The 22,462-nt window shown below is 47.7% G+C and overlaps 1 protein-coding gene across 1 annotated transcript in view; it reads left to right on the top strand.

Moving 5' to 3' along the window:
• XRN2 (5'-3' exoribonuclease 2) overlaps positions 1–22,462 on the top strand; it is a 376,513-nt gene that overhangs the window by 339,099 nt on the left and 14,952 nt on the right. The window contains exon 28 of the mRNA XM_069608066.1: positions 2,663–2,711. Coding sequence (XP_069464167.1) covers positions 2,663–2,711 — 49 coding nt within the window. The remainder of the gene's footprint in view (positions 1–2,662; positions 2,712–22,462) is intronic.

The following is a 22,462-nucleotide window of genomic DNA, read 5'->3' as shown; positions in this document are numbered from 1 at the left end:
ATGAGGGCGGGGAGCACGGGAAGCGGATGAGGGCGTGGAGCGGATTCATAGATGCATAGAATGGATGAGTGCGGAGCGGATGAGGGCGGGGAGCGGATTCATACATGCATAGAATGGATGAGTGCGTGGAGCGGGTGAGTGCGGGGATCAGACGAAGGTGTAATGCACGCGAGGGGATAAAGCGGACAAACTCCTAGAGCAGTGGTCTTCAAACTTTTTGAGCCCGAGCCCCCCCCCAAGAAAGATTTCTCCGGCCCAGGCCCCCCTATAAACATGGACTCCAAAATTGTACTCGGTTGCGAACGGTTATCGCGCGCTGGAGTAGAATGGTGCCCCTAAAGGAGTGAATGCCAAACACCACGTTGTTTCAAAATCATTGCTTGCAATGATTCAAATCAGATTAGAGGACAAATATTTGTGAACCAAGCATTCCGATTTTGCTACAATACAGAGGACTCAACTAAAAATAGTGTTGGATATTTATTTCACGAAAACGCCCAATATTGCTGTCCTGTAGTAACATTTGCTATGCAAGTGCTGTAACAATTTGTTTCTCAAGTACAACAACGTACTGTCAATGCTGTCACTTGCAAGTTGGGCAGTGGCATACTGGAGAACTAGTGTGAAGGGTGGGCCTGCCTTTCACCAGCCAGCCTGTCAATATTGGGTTCAATTTTTCCAATAGCCAACCGCAGGCTTTCTTCCACCTCCAGCTTTGACCGATATTTTGTCTTTAGGACTGCAAGTGCAGAGAACCCAATTTCGCACAGGTATGAGGTGCTGAAAGGTAACAGTACATTGACTGCACATTTCGATAAAGTTGGAAACTCTGCAGGCACATGTTGCCAAAATGCACCCAAAGACAATTTTCTGAATTGGCCCTCTAGTAGGCGGTCACTTTGGAGCTCCATTAGTTCCTCCTGGAGTTGTATTGGGAGATGGGATCCTACGTCAGCTAGGAAAGGCTGAACCACCCAGTCATTCATGTTGCAATTGTCAGGAAAGTACTTTTCGAGACTGGTTCTGAGAGCATTTAAATGGTTTCCAATTACTTCAGAAACACATGAAAGATCATACTCCGTCTCCTCAAGAGCATCTTCTAATAATGGGAACGCATCGGCTATGCCAACATCAACCCTCCTCCAAAGCTCCCCTTCATGGGGCATGGGGTGGGGGAGTAAAGCTGCAAAAAATGAGTTGTACAAATTGCACACCACTTGTTAAGAAAAAAAGAAAGTATTGCTTAAGGTGGTAAAGACATTTTAGAAGTATAAAGGTGCAGGGGAGAAGACAACTAGCACAAAAATTGTAAATACAAAAAAGTCACAAATGATCTCCAAGAATAAGATTCCCGTGCCCTGCACACTAGGATACTTCTTCAGAGTAAATTCTTGAAAGAGGTAAGGATCATTAGAGCAGAGCAGTAATGATCATCACAATATGATAAATTTGAATGAAATATATCATACATTTTGTAAGGATTTTTAGGTAAATCAACTTCTTAGTGCTTCAAATGATTTGTAGATGGGCTTCAAGAAGAAACAGAATTTATTCTGCTTTTCCCGCTGAAAGCGTTGCCTTCATCAACAGCATTACTATTCAATTTTTCAGAATCCCAAAATCTGCTCGCCTCCTCTCCCCATGCCTCCTAATGTGGGGGGTTGCAGAGGGGCGCAGGGGGGACCGGTGCTGCATTAATAACGCGGCTCCCCCATGGCAGATTGCTGGGCTCCAGCAATCTGCCATGGGGGAGCTGCTTTATTAAAACAGCACCGGCAGAACAGTTTTGGTCCCCCGCTCGCCTCCTCTCCTCCATGCCCCCTAATGTGGGGGGTTGCAGAGGGAGAGGGGCGCCTGGGGTAAACGCAGAGATACTATGACACCATTTGGTATAACTGTTCTCATACCAACATCCGCCGCACACTCCACCATTCTAAGTAAACATTGCTGGTTACCCCCCACCCCCCCCACAGCCAGGCGTTCTCCTCAGGCCTAACACAGCCACAGGTCTGGATAAATCCTGCCAGAACGAACACATACGCCAGATCTCTCAACCACCACACCTACCGCTAAGAAGCAGCTATTACACGAATACCGCACCAGCTGCACACATACCGGTGTTCACACGCACCTTAACTCTCGCTACTGACCTGAATTTCGGTTCCTAAGGGCGTTCAACCTACCAGCGCCTTCAGACCATACCAATGGTATATAAGGCGCTATATAAATGCAAAATAACATAACATCATAAGGGATGCTCCGTCACTGGCTCCCTGCAGTTGATTCGGGGAGAGACTTTCTCCTTTGCACATGTTGTGCATTTTTTCCCCACTTTTGTTTTACGTTGTCTTCCAAGTGAGATCGTGCTGTTTTTGTTTTTTGTTTTGCCGATAACATACTGATGTCTCGAGTGTAAATATTGAGTTTCCTGAACCAGCGTGTACTTGGAGATAGTCTGTCTTTGTAAGGAAGAGGCCCATGATGGTGAAATGGAACTACCATCAAATAGAATTACATTTAACTTTATGCTATGGAATATCAAATCGTCAATATTGATCTAATTACCCCTAGAGTGCCTTGATGATCTGCTAAACCCCCTTCCTTGTGTATGCTCTTGATGTACATTCTTTTCAATCTTATTTATTGGTGCTTTCTTTTGCAGATACATGGCAAAGTCGAGCTCCTGGTTATAATCCTCCCCAGCAGCAAAGGTATGCCAGCACGTGTTCAAATTATTATACTGAGTTGCTCTATTTTTGCATTTAGCGCCGCCCAAAACCCTTGGGTGGCTAGGCACTAGTTACATGGAGGAAATGAGGAGAGGATGAAGAAGGGGGAGGGCAGGGGCGGAACGGAAAAGGAAGGGAGCAGAGGACAATGGGGGTGGGGGGGGGTAAGAGTCTGTGGGGTGTGCTTCTTGGAGTTGACAGTAGGCTTCCGGGTTTCTTTGCAATATAGTTATTGTCCTTTCCTGCTTTTTGTAAACATTTTATTTTTAAGCGGTTTTCAAATGTTTCAGTAACCTTTTTACTGTTTTAAAGGTAGGGACATAAAACAGTGTAGCTACTTCCCTATGCTGTTTTCCTTTTTTTAAGTGTGCTTTGTGCAAAACGTAAAGTCCATTTAATCTGTCAAATTTTGTAGCACACTAAACCACTTTCTTTTAGGGGGATTGGAGCTTTATGAGGCATAGCTAATGGTGGTACACTTTTTTCCATTTCACTGCTGGAAATGCAGCATTGGCACAGAGGAACCATTGATTCTTGCTTCAAACCTCTTGAGGGCCTAATCTTCTCTGGAAGACCTTTTTTTAGCCCTGACAAGCCTATTGTATAACTGTGTCACTATAGGTCAGTAGTTATTAGTTGCCACTGAAAACAGTTGCTTTAACTACTTAAGACTGAACTGAATTAAATGCAGACTGGACTTGTGAGGATTATAGAATCGGCATCCTAATCAGTACCAAGGATGAGACAGAATGTGACATGGTTTGATAATAAGGGATGTTTAACATGCCTTGCTTCATTGATTAAATCCAGATCTTTAAATTGGATGTCCATAATCTCCTGCGAAATGTGATTGGAAAGAAATGAAATTACCTGCACATAACATGAGATTTTTTTAGTTCGAGATGGTTTTACTAGTTCTAATGCATAGATTGAGGATGGTTTTTCTCTTGAACAAAAGATTCTACTTAAAGCTGCTTGTTTGTTCATTTCTATTGAAGTAGGACTGCATTTTTAGAATTACATTAATTTTAAGTAATATATTTACGTTAAATGTATCTGCCTTGAATGTAGTTTGTGAACCATTGCACTAAAACAATTACTGAATGTGGAATAAACCTCATTAAAAAAAATGGAGCTTTGCATATATTGCAGGTTTCCTTTTTCTGGAACAAATGTTATTGAATGAAAAAGCCTTTTGTACACTTGTTCATGTCCGTGCAATAAACTCATGTAATCATTTAGCCACACTGACAACTATGTAGGATTGATGTGCAGGTGAAATGCTTAGGACTCATTTAAAATCAAATGTGGACTCCTTCCAGCCCAACACTGACATGTAGAGTTCTTGTTGCATCTAAAACTGTATACAAATACGTTAACATGTAGTGCTTTAAACAGTCCATATAAAGTGCAAACTTTGCAGGGTAACCTTGTAGTCTTTATCAAGGTATATACGGTGAAAGGCATCTTTAAGTGCCACTAATGACCTCACACATTGGCTGATGTGTGCATGCTAAACAGTTGTCCACCTTAGGAATAGTTACGAAAGTTTTACAGTATCTTTCCCTCCATTGTATTGACTCCAAACGTTTTGCTTTTTATTTTTGAATCTGACCTGCTCTTTTTGCATTGCATTCAAGCCTTCAGCTTCACTGCACTGGCTTTTGCTCATTTGTCTGAGAAACTGGCATGTCCTTCAGCTGTCAGTACTTGGAAACAGTTTGCTTTAGTCTTGTTACATTATCACTTTGGGTATTTCTTTTATCATTGTACAATGTATCTTACAATGGGCTACACTTTGTTTTGCCCAAGACTAACACTCGGGACCTTTGGTTACTTTAGGTGTGCCTAAGGGGCAAGCTAGAGGCAGCAGTTACTTTTTGCTGTTTTGTGCTTTTGTCTTAGCCTTACTGAGTTTACCGTGTTTGGCTACGTACTGTGGCTAGTGTCCAAACATGGCTGTGCCACAAGGTTTTTCGTTTGCCTCTGGGCCATCTTGTCACTTAACCTTTTTCATAACCTGTGAGGACGAAGCCTGGGAAAGTTGATGCTTTTCACAGGCTACTGCAGTGACATGTATGTTTGCTGCCAGGGAGTGGGTTGGGACTGTCTGGTCCCAATCCATAAACTGGTTTCAGTGCGTCTGAATGGTGTGCATGAGCTGTGCCACCAGAGGGCCTGATTTGACCACTGTTGGGGTGTGGGCCAGATCTCTCATTGGCTAGTGTGTTTCAGCTCTTACCTGCCTTTTGGATAAGAGGACCCCTGTATCCGTTCCAGAGAGATCCTGGAAGAAACCTGAAGGAGCCAAGTATCCAGTCCGGCTGCTAGCTGTGTAAGGAGACTGTGTACCCGTTTGAATAACGTCCAGCGACCCCGTTTGAATAACGTCCAGCGACCCCGTTTGAATAACGTCCAGCGACCTACTTCTGCTGCTGTCCTGGAAGAGCCTGGTCTTGTATATCTCCAGAGGTCCTGTGAAGGAGCTTTGACCCTTGGGGTGGTGGGAACAATCACCCTCAACGTTGGCTCGGAGTACTGTGTAGAAGAGCCCTGGGAAGTGCCCCTGGATCACCCATTGGCTGGCCAGCTCCGTTTAGACTACCATGCTGCAGAAGTCGCTGTTCCGGAGTGTTGGGGAGAATTTTCATTCTTGGCTCCAGTGTGTCTGGAAGGACAGGATGTGAGGGAGTGTCCCGAAACTCCCCTGTCCTATGTCTCTAGGAATGCCTGAATGAAACTAATCTTGATTGGCCTTCTGGCTATCCTGCAAGGACAGCCACCCTGCTGTGACAGCCGAGGCTGTGCATAAATGGGATGGGAGAAACCTGCTTAAAAGGTGAGGTTCTTGGGACTACAGGCCGTCGACCACTGGAAGAAACATCCAACGAAGAAACTGAGAAGAGAAGCCTGCTGCAACCTTCTGAACCTTTAATTGCCCGTTGAAGCCCTGCTGCTCTGCTGACCTCCTTTATTTATCACCTTGACAGAGAAGCTCCGGACTGAACGACTTCTCCCCTTGGGTTAGTGGGACCAACTAGCCCCGAGACTTACTCCTCTTGTGCACCATCCCTGACTTGCTGTGCCTCTCAGTTGTTGCAGAAGCCCAATGCCATGGGCCGACTGTTTATAGAGTGCAACGTCTGCCGCAGAGCTAATCCGGCTAAAAGCTCCAGGAGCCTCAAAAGGACCCTCCAAAAGCAAGACCTCTAGATCCAGAGTCCCCTCACCAGAGTGCAGGACTGAGTGAGCAAGGAAGTTCTACCGGCGTCGATTGTTCTGCTTCAGTGCTGTTTGCTAAGCGCTGAAACCGCGAAGTGCTGCTGACCCGAAGGAAACCCGTAGCTGCCGACTGCTATCCCGAGTCCCGCCACAGGAGCCCTCCAGACATCATCCTCCCCCTCCCCACCCCCCTCCCCCCACAACTGAGGCCCAGGAACCAGGGTCTGCTTGGCTGTAGCAAGACTAAATCCAGCTGGGCACCTTGCTTCTAACCAAAAATACTTTTTCAGGGATGGGGGTACTTAACTTATCACCTGAACACGTGTGGTCTGTATGGAGACTTTCACATGCTTAACTTTTTGGAGTTGATTTCAAGTCACTTTGCACCTACAAGTTCCTACAAGTGATTTTTCCTGAACAGTAACTTTGTGCAAGACTTTCATCCAAGAAGTTCATTAGTTCTCACATGGTTCATAAATATTCCCCCGTCAGGCTGGGAATCCTCGGTAAAAGAAAGTTTGTTTCTAATCTGTCTTTCTCCCATGAACCAATCAATGAGCTCTGGGACATATTGCCCCCAGCCAATGACTGCTCTCTACCTAAGCCCCCTCCTCAGGCAGCCATCTTCAGATTTTTTTCAACACATTCAAGTGTTGGGAGTCCTCGCGTTTCGCTCTTCGAGCTTTGTTTTTTCACAAGTTTGGTAGGAAAACGGTTTTCGGTTCAATCGAGCCTTTTTCATCGGTTATCCTTACGATTAACAGGGAACCTGTTTATCGGCATCTTATCTGCCCTTAAGGGCAGAAATAGAGTATTTCTTCTTGGAAGCTTCCAGAAGTTCATCATGCCCACACCACGCCAGATCATGTCGGAGAAAAAGGAAGGAGCTTCACTCTTCAAGCTGTGCACCAGCTGCAGAATGTTTTTGTGGACAAATATTCCCAGTGCCAGTATGGTCTACACCTGACACAAAGATTGTGAGCTGCCATGGCTTCAATAAGCGCACGATGAAGGATCGACACGTCTGGTTGGTGGTGTGGCTGAAGACGGGGCCTCTGCCCCAGGTGATTCACAGGGGCATGCCTCTTCCGGATCCAGCCAACCGGAGCGGGCTTTGAGGGCGCTCCATCCTTGGAGGGCCTTTTAGGCAAGATTGTATGCAGTACCCTTTGGGTGCACTACAGCAACCCTGACCACCTGCATTAGGAACCCAACCTTTGGTATAAGTCTGTAGTACACAGGTTGGTAGCATGTTGAGCAGCCAGGCTTATCTCAAGAGGGCTCAGTGTGAGCTGTAGGAGTTACAGATTCAATATTCAAATACTCTTACACGCAAGGTTTCTTGAAGGAACAATTGCTAATTTCAGTCAGAAGAAACCTTCAGAAGGGAGCAATTTAAAAGCAACATACAAATGCACTACAAAACTACACACTTCGTTTCTAAATCAGTAAAGACCCTTTTGGGATGGCCCAGAGTCGCCCTCAAACAACTTCAATAGCTCGGGTGCTGGAGACATTAATATCTTACTATTGCATTTCGCATACTTTTAGAAATTGGTCCAAGGAAAAGGTTATTGGAACAAACAAGAGATCACACATTCTTAAGCAGGCAAATACTTTTGGATCCCCTAAGCAGGCATTCATTGTAACGGATTAAGCCAAAGTCAATGGGCAAAAGTCTATGAGCTGGAGCACTTCTGGTAGGTAATTAAGAAATGTCTTTGCACAATGTACAAGTCTTTGAAGAAAACAATCAATGTAGGGCCACAAGCTGTTAAGGTTTGTGAGTAGTAGAAGATGCAAGCAACTCTAAGAGGTAACTCCTCTCAGACTTTACAGTACTGTTGGATTGAAGTATAAGTGCAGCAGATGACTCTTGTTCCTGTGCAGCTCTGCAGATCTCATTGTTCCAGGGCCTCTGTCGTGGGGACAAGAGGAACTTCTGGGGGCTCCTGCATTGGGATGGTCACTACTCGCAACCGGCAAACTTCAAACAAGTGGCACTTCTGTGTTTCAGCTCCTCGCGACTACTGCAAATAGCAACACTGCAGTTTCTGGCTGTCGGGACTTTCCTTGCTTGGCCAACTTGAAAGCAATGCACACAATCTGGTGTTCCTCTCCCTGGCTATTCCGTTTCCAGCAGCAACTCTGTGGAAATTCAACCAGCTCCGAGATGATGTCCAGGTGGCTTACTTTGGAGTTGATTGGTCCCACCAACTCAAGGGGAGAAGTTGTCCTTGCAGGGGCTTCTGTTGATACGGATTTGGAGTTTCAGCTCGGCAGCAGGGCTTCACTGGGCAAACAGTCCAGGAGTTGCAACAGGCGTCCAAGTTCTTCTTCAGTTCCTTTAGTCCAGTGGTCGACTCTGCCTTCCAAGCCAAGAGCCTTGCCTTTTTATTCAGGTTGCTCCCATTTATTCCAGCCTAGCTGTCAGCCAATCACCAGAGTGCATTTGGGTCTCCTGGAGACTAAGCACAGAGTTTCGGGCACCTCCTCACTTCCTGCTCCTGCCAGACACCTTGGAGCCAGAGGCGGGCTTCACTTGTGAATACCGCAGCAGGCAAAGCAAACAAAGTGACCAAACCTGGTTTGGCTTTCAGAGTAAATCTCAAGAAGGACCTTTGCACAAAGACAAAAGGCACCCTTGGGTGCTTTGCTGCAGCTGCGAACGCAGCCCATGGTAAATGCACACCACGGTAGTTAAAAGTAAACCACTGCCACCAGCCATTCAGTGAGGAAAGGGTAACCTTAAAATGCTACATGAGAAGTTATACACGGGATACTAATTGACTCCTCCAGCACCCTATTGTAAGATGGTGTGTGCTGGGTCTAGAAAGTTACAAATGTAAGTAAAGAGAACTCAAAGACCAGTGGTCGAAGTGAGCGGGAGCGGTGCTCCTGTACTTTTTCAAATTAAGTTTTACTGCTCCTATACTTTTATTTTTAAAAAACCGTTCCGGAACGGTTTCGTTTTAAAATAACCGTGTAGGAAGAAGTTGAAACTTGCACTTTCAGTGCACTGCACGTTACCTTAAACAGCAGGTGTATGTGTTTGGGGGTTTGGATTGTGTGTGGTGATTGGTGTTGTGGGGAGTGGGTGCAGGCTAGCAGGGAACACAGTTCCACTACTTGTCATACACTTTGACCACTGTCAAAGACAGACATTTTTGTCCAAGGAGATACTTTCCGTCCACACTATCCAGGGTTGTGATGATGATGGTGGGAATGTCGGGGAGACGCCTGCCGGAGGTGACAATGTCAACGAGGATGACATGGGCGCTGGGCCCAGCGACCGTGTCCCCAGGTTCCTCCTAGAGACCTATCGCAGGATATCCTCTCGACATGCCACACGCTGCTCAGATTCAGAGGCGGGTGCCGACGGTGCAACCAGCAGCACCACCAGCAGTGACCCTGTTGACACGAGGGCAACCACCAGTGAAGAGACATCGTACACCCCCATTCCAACTGTTTGTGCCTCTCCCCCTAGGTGGAGGGGCACAGACGCAACTGACACTGTGGCGTGATGGGAGATCCTCCATCACTGCCGTCTAGCTTCTCCACTGGACGAAGTGGGATCCTTCCATTCCCCGATATCCCGTGCGTCAGCTTTTCCAGCTCGTCCCGGAAGAGAAAAAGGGCTTCCTGTACCAGCGTTTGGAGGCAAAGAAGACCATCATCCTGTCGGGCTCACTCCTGGACAACGTCTGGTATGAGAGGCTGGTGCTGCTGAGGTACCCTGACCCAGTGAAAAGAGAAACTTGAAGAATACCAGATTCTGCACCCAAGTGCTTGCAGTCTCGGCTGTTGCCGGACTCTGGTCTCGGTACGAAGAAATCGTAGAGTTCGTCGTCTTCATCTGCACCCCTGGATAATGGGGGGAAGAAATTGGATTCCATGGGTAGAAAGGTCATCTACTCGGCGGCAACGACGGTCAAGACAGCCAACGCCTTGGCGATCGTGGCCAGATATGACCAGGAGCTTTGGTACAAGATGGCTCCACTCTGAATTTCCTTCCCGATGACAAACTGGTTGAGGATTTGGCGATCCTCCAGGAAGGTGAGGTGGCATCTGACCATACCATCAGTGGCCCTGGACATTGCAGACACGGGTTTCCGACAGATGGGAAACAGGGTTTACCTTCACCGTCGTGGCTGGCTCAAGGCCACCAACTTTCGACAGGTCCAGACCAGGATCCTGGACATGCCGTTCAGAGACCACCTGTTCGGGAAGGAAGTCTAATCCCTCCAGGCACGGTGACGGCCCATGCCTTGGGCACACTGCAACACCATCTGTCCTTTCATTCCACAGGAGGAAAGTCTAGCAGGTCTTCGAAGGGTTTTGGCAGAGGCGCATCCTCTTACCGCCAACCCTTGTGTTCTTTGACGCAGGAGGCCAACAGGGGTCGCTCCAAGGCCTTTGTAGGTGGTTGTAATCAAGGTGCCCAGGGCGGCGCACTGACCTCAAGCAGGACTGAACCGGCCAGGACGTCTGGCCCCCACAGATGCACCCCAGTGGGAAGCCGGCTGGGAAACTTCATCAGCATGTGGGAGACTATCTCCACCGATCGATGGGTGCTGGACACTCACCCAGACACTTCATAATTTCAACGAAAGTATCCTCTAATGCGAACGGTGGCCTGTCAGGAAAACATCACGCAGCTGCTGCTAGAAGTTTGGGCCATGTTAAGAAAAGGGGCAGATAGAGCTAGTTGGTTCTAAAGCGACTCTGGTGCTCCAGAATACTCAAGATACTGATCGGGGGCTGGAGGCCCATGCTCAACCTACGATGACTCAACTACATAAAGTCCCAGAAGTTGCAGATCATGCTGCAGCACGTGCTCTGCCAGCTGGAGGAGGGAGACTTTCCGTCGTTGGATCTGGAGGACCCGCCCTTCCACGTCCCCATGCACGAAATGCATTGCAAGTTCCTGTGCTTAGTTGTACAAGGGAAGCATTACCAGGTCAAAGCTCTCTCCTTCGGACTGAAGTCGGTGCCCAGTGTCTTCAAGTGCCTGCCTCCGGTAGCAGCCCATGTACGACTGCAGGGGATTCATGTGTATCCTTACCTGGACAACTGGCTCATCCGTGCCAAGTCAAGGGACATCGCCGTCGATCACACAGCGAGGACCGTCCGACTGCTGAAGGACCTGGGGTTCTCTGTGAATTATGCAAAGTCCTGCTTGACTCCATCGCAGGCACGTTGTTACTGAGAACCAGGCTTGATGGTGTCCTGCCTAGCGGCAGCGTCGGTAGTTAGGCAGCGGCCATCTTGGGCAAGGTGCAACGGCTGTTGGCACTGAAGATCGCCACAGTGAGGACCATCAAGTCGCTGCTCGGCATGTCATGCATATACCTGATTCGGCTCTGCAGGTTGCAGATGCGTCCACGGCAGGAGTTCCTCGATGCCCATTCGGGTCCAGGTGTCCAGAGCAGAATCGCACTCGAGGTTCAGTCGAGCGATAAGGTGATGGGGCATGCACTCCAACATTGCCGGAGGCAGACTTCCAGAAGGCCCTGTACCAGGATACGGTCACAACAGACGCTTCCCTGGAGGGATGGGATCCCACACCGGACATATTCACGCCAGAGGCCTGTGGCTGCTGGAAGAGAAGACTCCACATCAACGTACTGGAGCTACGGGCAGTGTTTTGGGCCCTCGGTTCGTTGCTGCTGTCCCTAAAGGGCAAAGTGGTGAGTCTTTACGGACAATACCATCGCAATGTTTGACATTCTGAAGCAGGGGGCACCAGAGCCCGGCGCTCTCCAAAGAGGTATAACTTGTGGCACTGGGTCATCACCCAGGGGATGTTTCTCATTCAGTTTCACCTGGCTGGAGTAAAGAACAGTCGCCGACTCTCAGGAGGGAGCTGTGCTCTTGCCATGAGTGGGAGCTTCTGCAGGATCAAGTGGTCAACCTTTTCCTCAAATGGGGCAGGCCCCAGATCGATCTGTTTGCTGCGGCAACAGACACAAAGTGCCAGAGGATCGCCAGCAGATTCCCCCCCAGCCGGGGAGCATGGGGGACACATTCCCCTGGGAAGGCCTGTTTCTGTAGCTACAATAGGCAGATCTGGTATCCGGACCTTCTCAGCAGGTTTACGTCTCCTGCAGTCAAGCTGCCAGTGGTCTCCTATTTCCTCACCAGGGAAGGAGGTGCAATTCTGCACCATGACCTGGGCACCTCCCTCACTTCCTGACCCTGCCAGACATATTGGAGCCAGGGGCAGGCTTCACTCGTGAATCCCGCCTAAGACCAAATGAACCAAACCTGGTTTGGCACGCAGAGTACATTTCAAGAAGGACCCTTCTGACAAATGGTGAAAAAAGACCAGTGCCATTTTGATGAAATGGGCAGCCATGGGTGCCTTACTGGGGCTGTGAATGCAGCCTGTGGTAAAAATCTAATGGTAGTAAAAAGTAAACCACTGCCACCAGCAACTAATTGTAGAAAGGGTAACTTTAAAATGTTAAATGAGAAACTAGACAAAGGGATACTAAGTAACCCCGCCAGAACGTTATTTTAAGTTGGTGTGCTGGGTCTAGAAAGTTACACAATGTAAGTTAAGTCAATTTCACTTCACTCCTCTTGGAAACAGTAGTTTCACCAAGAGAAGTTATTTAAATATTTGGGAAATCTAAGACTTCCCTGTACCACTGCACAAAGGTGCTGTCCCAATGTAAAGATGCTGCGTATGGAGTTTAACAGAGTCCAAAGTCAAAAACAGAATAAATGGAAATAAAAGTACAAAATCCCAGTTCAGCAAATGAGCTGGGGGTCTCTAAAGTGGGAGGAATTTCGCACTAAATTGAAAATTCTCCCCAACAGTCCCTATGGTCGTCTAGTCTCCCGACTAACCACCTCTACTGCCTCTTGGGCTTCCTGCCGTCGAAGACATCCACAACTGCTTGACTGTCGTCGACCTCGTGGCCTCAGCCCTCCGGCCAGGTCCTTAAAGTAGGCAGAGGGGGACCCTGGGTTTTTTCTTTAATAATTTATTTCCTTTTTTCCTTTCTCTTTTCGGTCTGGCTGCCATCACTCTCTGCTATGTAGAGGACCCCCTTTATATTTTGCTGGTCATGTAAAGCCAAGTTTCTTTGGAAGGACACCCATCGCCGTTGCATCAGTGTCTTCCTCGAGACCACGACTAGCGTAATGCAAGTCCTGTAAGTGTTTGACCGAAAACATTGAAGGACAGGCGGACTAAACGGAGGACAGCCTAGGCTATGCAGGCCAAAAGCCATTCCCTGTTGGCGCCATTGCTTCAGATGAGGAATCCATCGACCTTCCTGCAGAACCTTCAGGCTCAAAATGCCCATCCTCGGCAGACAGGCCACCGGCTCTGTTATGGGGAGTTCCCACACTGGCAACAAGGGCACACACAACACGCAAGGCCTCTGCGACAGTCGTCGAAGCATGCAACGCCAACCAGGCTGCTGTAAACATTTGCGCCTTCCGAACCTCGCTTTTAGGCGCCCACCTTGCTGCATGCGACTGGGCATTCCTCTCGAAAGGGCGTTCACCCAAAAAACATACATTCGACAACACATCGTCCAAGGGCGCACAAGCACCTAGGGCCTCGGTGGAGTCTCCGAACGAGACTGTGCCATTGGGCACGTTAAGACCTTCCATTCCACCACTGAAAATCCATGAAAGCCTGGCGGCGAGAGGAGTGCTCTGAAGCCCCCAGCCTCACTAAGGTCTTAGGAAAATCTCCCTTTTCTGGGCAACATTTTCCACCTCCAGACCCTTCTGCATCTTCCCTATGGACTAGGGAGATTTGAACAATATATGGACAAAAAGGCACTATTTCTTCTGACAAACGGAGGAACCAACACAGGAGTGTTAGGCAGAATTGCATGCAGTACCCTCTGGGACCACCACATACAATTAGGACTACAGGTGTAAGCAAAACCAACCTATGGTATAAGTCTGTACTAGTTTTTGGTAGCGAGCTGAGCCGCCAGGCTTATATCAAGAGGGAATGTGAGCAGTACAAGGATGTTAGAGGTATTACAATCAGTGGTTCAAGCGGACACACTGTTTCTTGGTAAAACACTTATTAATTTATTACAGATTAATTTAGAAAATATTCACTAGGAGGCAACTTAATATTATACACACTTTAGTACTGAACCAATAGGTATGAGTAAATTAGGCTGCTCTGAAATGGGAGCAAAATGGCATTTCAGTTACTTTAAATGGGAGTAAAAGGCTCAAGTTAATAGACATGGATCACAAATACTTTCTTAGGCAGTGCAAATAGTTTCATTTCTAGAGGACTCATAGGCCTAGGCCAAAGTCAATGGACTAGTGTCTTGGATAGGAAAGAGCAGTTCTTGTAGTAAATGGTAAAGTCTTTGCAAAAGTTCTCAGAAGTAGTTTGTACGATAAAGAATCCTATGTTGGGTCACAAGCTGATTAGCCCTGCAAGATGGGAAAGTTCCACAAACTTTCACCGTCAGAGTGAAGGTCTCCATCGGGTTGGCACAGTACCTTTATATGAAGAACAAGATGCAACTGAAGACGTTGGTTCTTGGCAGTTCCTGCAGATCTCACTGTTCCGGAGTCTGTTGTGGGGACTAGAGGGAGGACGTTGGACTCTTGCACTGCACAGGATCATCGGAAAACACTGACAAAATTGAGTCACTTCAGTTCCAGTAGCTGTAGTTCAAGTACACAAGCTGGTGTCCTTCTCCCTGGTTAAACCTAACAAGCTCAGAGAATGCTATCCAGGTTGCTTACGAGTTGATTGGTCCCGCCAACTCAAAGGAAGACGTTGCCTTGAAGGGGCTTCTCTGTCTAGATGAACATGGCAATTCGGACCTGCAGCAGGGCTTCACTGGGCAAACCAACGGTCCAGGAGTTGCAGCAGCTATCCTCGTCCAGCTCTTCGGTTCTTTCGTTCCAGTGGCCGACTCAGCTTTCCAGTCTGAGACTCTCCTTTTAAACAGTACTCTCCCTTTCATTCCAGCCTCGCTGTCACTCACCCAGCAGGGTGGGTGTCCTTGCTAGACAGTCAGCCAATCACGCCAGAGTGCATTTGGGTCTCCTAGGAGACTAAGCACAGGGACTTTCGTGCACCTCCCTCACTTCCTGCCCACACCAGACGAGACGCTAGAGGTGGTCTTCAGTCCTGAAGCCCGCCAAAGGCATACGAACAACAGGACCAAACTTGGTTTGGCACGCAGAGACACTAGAAGGATCTTTCCAAAAATAGTGAAAGACCGGGACCCGTTTAAACAAAGGGGCTTAAGGCGCCATCTTGAAAAACATGGCTCTCGCCTTTTTTAGCTACCGGTGTTCGTGGTCGGGAAAAACCACCGTAGTTCGTTGTAAAACCACTGCCACCAGCCATTTCAATAGGAAAGGTAGCATTTGACTGCTGCATGAGTTTTTAGACAAAGGGATACTATTTAACCCCTCCAGCACGCCATTGTAAGATGGTGTGTGCTGGGTCTATGAATTTGGAAAGACTAGTAAAGTCAATTTCACTTTACATTCTCTGGGATGAACGGATTCCCAGAGAAGGTATTTAAACCTTCGGGAAGTATAAAAGGCATCCCTGTGTTACTGCACTGAAGGTGCTGTGTAACACATGAAAGGATGTCGTCTATGGAGTTATCTAAAACTCCATAATCAAAGAACACGATTAAAACACATCAAAATACATGAGTGGGGGGAAAAAAGGCTCACTCTTTCAAGGTTAAAAAAAATAAAGTCCTGAAAATCCAGCAAAGTTGCTGGGGATCTCTAAAGTAAGGGAATTGGCACATATGAGAATTCTCCCAACAAGGATACCGGTGAGGATATTAATCCATTTGTTCATGAGACAACTGATCAAGACCCAGACTGTGGGATCAAGATCAGGCCGGGGTATCAGGGCCCTTGGCTATCACCAACACTCCTTACCCGGACATTTGTCTAGATCCCTCTTCACCTACAGAGGGAGTCACCTGTAGATGACCGGATGTTCTGTGCCATTTTAAAGAGTGGCTATCATTTCCAGGGCACAACACATGAGGCAGCCCCAGACTTTTGACTTTGTTGAGGATATAACCATTTCCGCACCCGAAGAAATGGTGCAGACACATCTACCACCCCATACAAGACTCACTATGACACAGTTGGATACGCGCAGCACCACCACAGCGAGACGACCCATAAGGAACCAGCAACCACCCCACCCACAGGGATGCAACTCAAACAGAAGTACTTCGACCAGGATACACACCCCATTAACCCAACACTTAATTTTCTGCATACTCAAACCACACAACCATTTCTCTCCCAGCAATCCGCACGCACTTTACCACCCTGCATCAACACATAGACAGCACCTGACTTCTCCCACTCTCCTCCTCGACTAACCCTACCCGCCCTCCTCCTGTTTACAGATCCGCCAGAGTGCTTGGGGACCAATTCTGTTGGTGACGGTGCACTATACAAGTACCTTTAACCTCTCCTTATCCTCAAGGAGAAGTTAGTTGAATGATTTTACTAAGCTCTTAGATGGACTTCAGAAAAACTGTCCTGAGGCAGTACAAGACTCCCCTCTTAGTATAAGGCTGTACCACCAGAGTTCAGGGTAGCGTGGACGGAGCAGCCAGGCTTGTCTTAGGAGGCAGAGAGGGCTGTATAATCAGTACAAATTAAATTGTAATACAGTTGGTTCAAAGATACGGCAACACTATACATTTAAAAAATAAAGGATTTATTTAAATACAAGTAGGCCCAGATGTATCCACGGGTAAATAAGTACTATCACACATTATATGTAATCACAATTCTAAAAACAGAACACTATACTTGAAGGTCCACAGACTAAAGTATAAACCTTATTTGGAACACCTAACGGTAGTTTGAGGGAAGTCGAAACCTTTTTATACATTCAGTATAGGTCACCCCTATTCTTGGGGTAAAAACCAATGGTTACTTTCACAATTACATTCAGTAATACAAGGCCAGTATACCCTACCAATTGTACAGTGACTCAGTACAAATCACAATCGGTCAAATGGAAAATATACTTTTTGTGAATAGTGGAACACTTTTTCCAGGTACAGTAAAAACCTATAACTAATCTTATGATAACAGTTATACTAGGTGAGTAAAACCTAAGGATGTAATATTCAATTACAGGTTCATTTGAGATCAGTGAAACACAGATTGAGATAAGTAACTCATTTTTGGATGGAACACAGCTAACTCAAGGTAAGTAAAGCCATATACTTTTTTAATCTGTAAGGCACAATTGTATGCAGTACCCTTTGGGTGTACTACAACAACCCTGGCCTCTTGGCAATAGGAACCCAACCTTTGATATAAGTCTGCTACACTGGTTGGTAGCATATTGAGCAGCCAGGTGTATCTCAAGAGGGGCCAGTGTGAGCTGTAGGGGAGTTAGAGATGCAGTGACAAGTATTCAAATAAACTTAAACGTTTCTTGATACAATTATTAATTTATCAGTAAGAATAAGCCTTCAGAAGGGAGCAATATAAGGCGACACAGAAATACACTTCAAAAATCCACATTTAGTTTTCTAAATCAGTAAATACCCATTTGGGATGATACAGGCACTACCTACACCCTCGGGTGACTTCAATAGCTAGGGTGCTGTTAACATTTAATATATCACTGTTGCATTTAAAATATTCTTGGGAGCAGTGTTAAAGAGAACAATTCAGAATAAAACAAATTCAGTTATTCTTAAGCAGGCAAGTACTTTCAAAACAACCTCCAATGCAAGGTCAGTTAACCCTTTCCTGGAAGGAAAACAAAACACCCAAGCAGATGTCATTCAGGGAGCCAGGCCAGCCAATGTTAAGTTAACATGAGTCCAGGTGAACTGAAGCACTTCTTGCAGGCAAGTGGAAAGTATTTCCCAATGTTTAAAGTCTTGTAGAATAGAAGAAATTAAAGTAGGGCCACAAGTTGATTAGGCTTGTGAGGTAGAAGCTGCAAGCAATTCTACAAGAGCAACCAAGACCAGTCTCCAAAGAGGACAAGCAAGGTAGCACAACAAGAGGTAAGTACTCTGACTTTACAGTACCTTGAGGTTGAAAAGTGCAGCAGATGACTTCTGTTCCTGTGCAGATCCTGGTGTTCTTGGGCCTCAGCCGTAGGGACAAGAGGGAGGACGTCTGGGGTCTCCTGCACTGGAACGGTCACCGCTCTCAACTGGCAATCTTCAAACAAGTGGCGTTTCGGTGTTTCAATTCCTCGCGTCTCCCGCAAATGGCAACACCGTCATTCCTGGCTGTCGAGTTGGGCTTTCCTTGCGTCTGGGGTCCTGCACTCTGATGGTGCTCAGGCTTGGTCAGTCCTGCTTCCTGGGAGTCCGGAGGATCTTCCGGGTGATCTTGGCCAGCTTAAAAGCAACGCACATGATCTGGTGTTCCTCTCCCTGGCTATTTGGTTCCAGCAGCAACTGCATTGGAATTTCAACCAGCTCTAAGAGGATGTCCAGGTGGTTTACTTTGGAGTTCATTGGTCCCACCAACACAAGGGGAGAAGTCTTCCTTGCAGGGGCTTCTGTCGATGCGAATTTGGAGTTTCAGCACAGCAGCAGGGCTTCACTGGGCAAACCAACGGTCCAGGAGTTGCCGCAGGCGTCTCTTCCAAGTTCTTATTCGGATTCCTTCGTCCTGTGGTCGACTGCCTTTCAAGCCAAAAAGCCTTTCCTTTTGTGCAGGTTTCTCCCATTCATTCCAGCCTAGCTGTTAGTCACCCAGCAGGGTGGCTGTCCTTGCCAGACAGCCGGCCAATCGCCTAGGACTGCATTCCTGTCTCCTAGGAGACTAAGCACAGGGAGTTTCGGGCACCTCCCTGACACCCTGGGGGCCAGAGGCGGGCTTGACTCGTGAATCCCACCAAAGGCAAAACTAACAAAGGACCAAACCTGGTTTGGCACGTAGAGTAAATCTCAAGAAGGACCTTTCCACAAAGAAATGGTGAAAAAAGACCAGGGCCATTTTGACAAAAATGGCACCCTTGGGTGCTTTACTGCAGCTGCAACAGCCTGTGGTAAATGCACACCATGGTAGTTTAACGTAAACCACTGCCACCATCCATTCATCAAGTAAAGGGTAACATAAAAATGTTCGATGAGAAGCAAGACAAAGGGGATACTAAGTAACCCCTCAGCACCCTATTGTAAGGTAATGTGTGCTGGGTCTAGAAAGTTACAAGTGTAAAGTCCATTTCACTTCACTGATCTTGGAAACCGTTTATCCCAGAGAAGGTAGTTAAACCTTTGGGTAATCTGGAAAACTTCCCTGTGTCACTGCACTGAAGGTGCTGTGTGACACAATGTAAAAGATGCCTATGGAGTTTCAGACTCCACAACCAAAAGAAACAGAGTCCAACGAATTGCTAATCACATGCTCTGAGAACCTGTTAACCTTTTTCCTTCCCTAACGTTTTCTTTTTCCTCAACCTCAGTATTGCATTAAGTGTGGAAAGTGATATGTCAATGTCCAGTGTCTTAGTAATTGAAGTCACCTCGGGGTGTAGGAATTGAGACACATCCCAAAAGGCATCTGCGTATCTTAAATCTGAGGAAGTGTTTTTATTGTTGCATATTGCCCTTTTTAGAGAAGGCTTATTTAAAACTGACCGTTAAATAATTATACTCTAAGTCTGTCCCCTTTCCTCCATACTGCATCGGCGTCCCTTCCTGGGGACAGCCGATGGAACCTTATTCACCAGAAAAAAAACATCCCCTTAAATTTAGAGGCGCGCGGCCCTGGAATCATGCACTGTCCTGACTTAGCCCACCGGTGCCACACCCCAGTGCCCTTTTCCACGTCGACAGTAACAGGCTGATTTCACCAGCGCTCCTGGGTTTGGCTTCAGCCATTTGATTCCACTCGCTCTTCCGCGGATTCTTGTATCTTTTTGTCTTCAGGTACTTGGTCCTCCGGCGTCACTCTCCTCCCCGGCGCATGTCGACTTCAGCGGGTGGCCAGCCTGCCAGGGGCTTTTCCCTACATCCGACCCACACGCTCTTTGCCTCCACTGCCTTGGCCCCGACCACAGCTGGGAAGGTTTTACTGTGCGACAAACTGCCTCTGTGCGCACTGAACAGGCTAGCTAGGTGGAGGGAGCTCTTCCAAAGGTTGCCTCCAGAGGACTTCGTCAGAAAGAGATTGAGGCCCAAAGGAGAGCCGGTATTTTCCATTGCACCCCGTAATGGCGACTCCATCCCAAGGAAACGCCCGAGCAGGTGGAACCTCTCATGTTTCGCACACGTACTGAGGCGTCATCTGATCCTTCCGGAAGCAGTGCTGAGGGACCGCAAGCTTTTAACGGGTGTTCACCCGAGGGGCAACGCTCTTGTACCGGCCTTATGTCTGAGGGGGCACCTGCACACAGCACTACCAGCGACTCTACCGAGGCCAATATGCCTACCAGGCCTCGGCCTGAGGTGAAGGGTAGGCCTCATGCTCTTTAGTCTTGGAGGAGGCTGGCCCTAGGGAGCCAAGCACGAAGACTTTGGCACGTAGCTCGACAAGATGGCCGCTTGGCCGATGCCACCCCTAGCGACAGAGCAGGTGGAAGAACGAGTTTCAAGGTGGGACTGATGTCAACAGGTACGTGGCCTACAGTTTATCAATCTGCAGGGCAGGTTCCCCCTGCAAACTAGACAGTGTGCTCTGGCCCCAGCAGCTCCGAGCCACTCCGTCAATATCACCTGCCACCTCTTCAGCCTCTAAAGACCGGTTCTTCGAAAGGTTCCTTGCACTGATGTGAACCCCCCCCAGATGGGGCCACCCTGCTGGATGCAGTCAGGGACTTGCTCCCTATGGTCACTCGACCAGCGCCTATAGTCATTCCTCCCATGGCTCCAGCACCACAGGCCTCGAAGGCCTCCATACCCCGCTGGATGGTCTCTGCCATCAAAGAAGTGTACGAGGGCCAGCACAAGCCGCTCCCGGCCAACATGCATGCCCATGCAGCCAGGGCCAAGGCAACGGCCATCGCATTCCAGCGCCATGTCGCTTGGTAAATCATAAGCAGGGCGGCCACTTGGGCCACTCCCTCGGCTTTTTGCAAGCATTTCTGTTTGGATGCCAGCTCTAGATCTTATGCGGCTTTCGGACAGGCGGTTCTCAGGAACCTATTTGCTTAAGGAAGGTCTCCACTCCACCCTGGGGGCTACAGTCATTGTAATTGCCCATACAGTATGGAGGAAAGAGGACGGGATGTAAGAGTAATTATACGTTACTCGCCATAGTGACTAACATACTTAGTCCATAAGTCCCCTTTACGTCCCACCAACCTCCTAATAATACTGGTGTCAACAGGCAATGTTGAAGCTATTGTTGGAGTGTCAATGGGGACTCAGGTTGGTGCCGGAGGGCGGAGTCAGGGCAGCATTTTGTGCCTTCCTGCTTGCCGCTCTGTTTCCCTACTTAAGGAGCCCTCCAGCTTCTTTTTCTTTGCAGATGGGGAGCAGGTGCAAGTGGATCTAGGTCACCTGGCCTAAGCCCCGCCCACCTGGTGCCTTCATTCACCGTCTTGTGGCCAATGCTGGATTTGACTTTTATGGACTTTATTCATTCACAGTGTCACTCTTTCTCAACTCTCATGCTGGACTTCCTTTGCATCTTGTACTCATGGTGGCCCTGAATCATACTGTTCCCATCTTCATCTTGTATCCTGGCTTGCAACATTATGTGTTATTACTGACTTCTGCAATTGTATTCGCTCTCCGCTCTTGCTTCTCCACTCTTTTTGACTGCTTACACTTTTCTCTCCTCCTTTCCCGTCTCCCTTTTCCTATCTCCTCCCCTTACTTTCTACTATGCACTTACTCGATCAGAATTGTCCCTGGACCTAATATGATAGCAACCTCGTCTGCTTCCTCCACCCTCCCATTAATGTTTTTTTCCTCCCCACCATCCCTCCAGCACTATCTGAAATGTCGTCAGGCCTAGTATGATAGTCGCTTGTTTTGTTCCTCCCCTCCCTTTCTGCACCCCTCTCCCTCACCTTTTTGTTTTTCTCAGGCTCTACCGGAAATGGCGTCAGGCCTAGTACGGTAGTCGCCTGTCTGTTTCCATTTCCTTCCCACTCTCCCCCGCCCTTATCTATGTCTTAGCTCTTGCACTATCTGAAATGTTGTCAGGCCGAGTACGATAGTTAATTTCACATCCTTACTGTTCATGGCCTGTAAGAATGTGGTTGTATTTTCCCTTGTTCCCTCCATTGCCTTGAAGCGCTTTGAAACGCATTGTGTATAGGCGCTATATAAATAAACTATCATATATCATCTCATATCCCTGGGCTGTGCCCCTGCGCGCCTCTAAATTTAAAGGGGAAGGTTTTTTCTGGTGAAAAGTTCTGTCTCCCGTCCCTTGGAAGGGGACACCCATACAGTATGGAGGAAAGAGGACTATGGACTAAGAGTACGTACGTTAGTCACTACGTTGAGTAACTTATAATTTCATGCCATAGTCATTCCTCCCATGGCTCCAGCACCACAGGCCTCGAAGGCCTCCATACCCCC

This window comes from Ambystoma mexicanum, chromosome 4q, assembly GCF_040938575.1.
Source record: "Ambystoma mexicanum isolate Mex_15411 chromosome 4q, UKY_AmexF1_1, whole genome shotgun sequence".
Classification (NCBI taxonomy): domain Eukaryota; kingdom Metazoa; phylum Chordata; class Amphibia; order Caudata; family Ambystomatidae; genus Ambystoma; species Ambystoma mexicanum.
This window is presented reverse-complemented; position numbering and strand designations above follow the sequence as displayed.